This window comes from Penaeus chinensis, chromosome 19, assembly GCF_019202785.1.
Source record: "Penaeus chinensis breed Huanghai No. 1 chromosome 19, ASM1920278v2, whole genome shotgun sequence".
Taxonomy (NCBI): Eukaryota; Metazoa; Arthropoda; class Malacostraca; order Decapoda; family Penaeidae; genus Penaeus; species Penaeus chinensis.
The window spans coordinates 31,525,505-31,528,004 of record NC_061837.1 but is presented as its reverse complement, the minus strand read 5'-3'; the positions used below and the strand labels follow the sequence as shown (position 1 = coordinate 31,528,004).

At 42.4% G+C, this 2,500-nt stretch overlaps 1 protein-coding gene across 1 annotated transcript in view; it reads left to right on the top strand.

Annotated features, from left to right (window-relative positions):
- The first annotated feature begins 5 nt into the window (after positions 1–5).
- LOC125035360 overlaps positions 6–2,500 on the top strand; it is a 42,546-nt gene continuing 40,051 nt past the window's right edge. The window contains exon 1 of the mRNA XM_047627697.1: positions 6–205. Coding sequence (XP_047483653.1) covers positions 193–205 — 13 coding nt within the window. The 5' untranslated portion in view covers positions 6–192. The remainder of the gene's footprint in view (positions 206–2,500) is intronic.

Here is a 2,500-nt window from a genome sequence, read left to right as displayed (position 1 = left end):
TAATGCAGGTCAAAACACTGATACTAGAGCCAGAAATACTCAATTTCTGGGGCCTAGCAAAGTCACGGAAAAGGAGGCTATTCTCGCTGCCAGCATCAACCATGAAGACCGACAGACAATCACAGCCAGATACTGCACTGAAGTCACCCAAAACAATATGAACATCTCGCCGAGGACAGCTGTCTGTCACAGATGCAAGTTTGGGGTAAAACATCTCTTTCACCTCAAGTTTATGCACATCCGTAGGAGTGTACACAGCAATATGAGACATGAAGCCGAATGTAAGTTTCAGTCTCAATACCATTATACATTCATCAACTGAAGTGACCTCAACTACCGAGGGTTGAAGTCTGCTGGAGATTGCTATGGCTACTCCCTGGAGATGGTGGCCAGTAATAAGTGTAGCCACCCACACTAATCGTGCTGCCGCCAGGTCTTCTCACCTCCAAGAGAGTAGTCACCTCAATGCTTAACTGCTTCAATTCCCTCGACAGTAGTGGTAACCGATCGTCCTGTCACAAGGAATGGACATTCCAAGCCCCCACCCTGACAGCCCAACTGAGGTCTAACCTCAGGCAGTCATTCAAGGTGGGCGCTGCCTCTGCCATCCCTACTGACGCCAACCCATATAGAGGGGTTTGGCTGGCTGCAGATCTCATAATCCACTTGTGGAGGTCCTTGGGGCTTTGCCCCACATGCCTCACGCTAGGTTGTTGGCCGCTGGGACGCAGATGGGACGACGGGTAACCCCCGCTCACTACGCAAGTCCCAGCAGTCGCCAACCCAGAGGGACCCACAGCCCGCCGTACTTGCTGGGAAGGAGGGACAGTAGCCCTTCCCTTCCCTCTGCTGCCAGTAAGGTTTTCTTGCCAGTCTGCCTCCCCACAGCCGCCCATTAATCCCAGGGGGCACGGGGGCAGGAGTTAGTAGGAAGCCAGGGCATGTCCACTAGGGTGTTTCAATAATTGTTGATTTTCTAAAATTTGCTCGAATCCCGGGGGCAAGTTAAGAAATAGGCGCCTATGAATTTTCTGATTTTGGAAATGTATTTTTTATTAAAATCAAAGAATATCTCGCATTCTCTATTTTCATTTGAAAGTTTTGATAAAATTATGATTTAAACACCGCTTCGAACGACAAATAACGCCTCGTTTTCTGTTGTCGGTATAACTATTTTATTTTTAAAATACCTCAATATTATACTTTTCCTTAATATTTTTGCATTAAAAGTATTTCTATTATAAATTAATATTATATAAAGTTCTGTAATTGCCATAAGACTAATATTTCAATTAGTAGGCTTGACTTCTCTTTACTTTGTGTTTTCTCCCACCTAATCGGGCTTGGGTCGCCGAGAGCATGCTTTGGATCTCGGACTTCTCACTTCGCTTAAATTATTTGAAGTAACATATTCTATTTAACAAGAGGCTATAAAAGGAAAGGATTCTAGTAATGATTTTATTTGGAACATTATATATTGCATACAATATAATTTTCATTCTACTCCTCTGTTTACATTGCCATATCTCCGACTGCGCCGTTCTCTAGTTTCTGTTACAACAGCAATTCTGTTTATGTCTTCACAATTTTTCATGTCTACAATCAGTCTTTCACAGTTTTGTTTATGGCCAGGTATTAATGAACTTTTGGGTTTCCACATATCGATTTCATGCATATCATAGGCCAAGTATGCAAACTTCATATCTGTGGTCAGATGTTGGGAAATTAAATCTTTCACACTCAGATTACACAGTTTTTCTGCAGTGAAATTGTGCTTCTCCTTATTTTTGAATAGGGCTGGTGTGTATGGCCATTTTTCACGAATTCCTCTTTTCAAGATCTTTGCAACTTCATCGACGCTATCATGATCAACAGCCAAGGGAAGAAGTGTACCATCTGCATTATACAGATGTCTGTTGATGGACGAGAAGTAGCTGCTAGGAAAGCCAAGTTCACAGCCAATCCTGGCATACCTCCTTGAAGTTTCAATAGCAATTCTGAAAAGTCATTCCATTGCTGTTCACAGCAGAACGCCGGCACATGAAATGAACTTTTGCAAAATCAAAAATACTTCTGATTGTTCTTGGATTTTTTTCAGTGCTTTCAGACACTTTATGGTGTTGTTCTTTATTCTAATCTTGGATTTATTGGGCAAATCACCATCACAAACTCCTTCCAGCTTGGTCAATATGGTGTCAATGGTCAGACAGATGTGTAGGAGGGAACAAAAAAATCCCAGCCACCTGACACCAACTGGCAAAAGACATTTCTGCAATATCTTCACTGTTGCATATAAATGGGACTTCTGCATTGTTGGTCTGCTTCCATTTCAGTCTGTTAAATTCCCGTCTTTGCGCCTGATAATCAACACTTCCGAGTGATCCATTGCTTCCTTGTACTTTTGCATCATACCAATCTATATCTTTCTTGAGGATTTCTCGGGGTTGCTTCTTTGCCTTGAATAACACAATCACAGTTTTCGAGAATTTTGTCTTCAGTG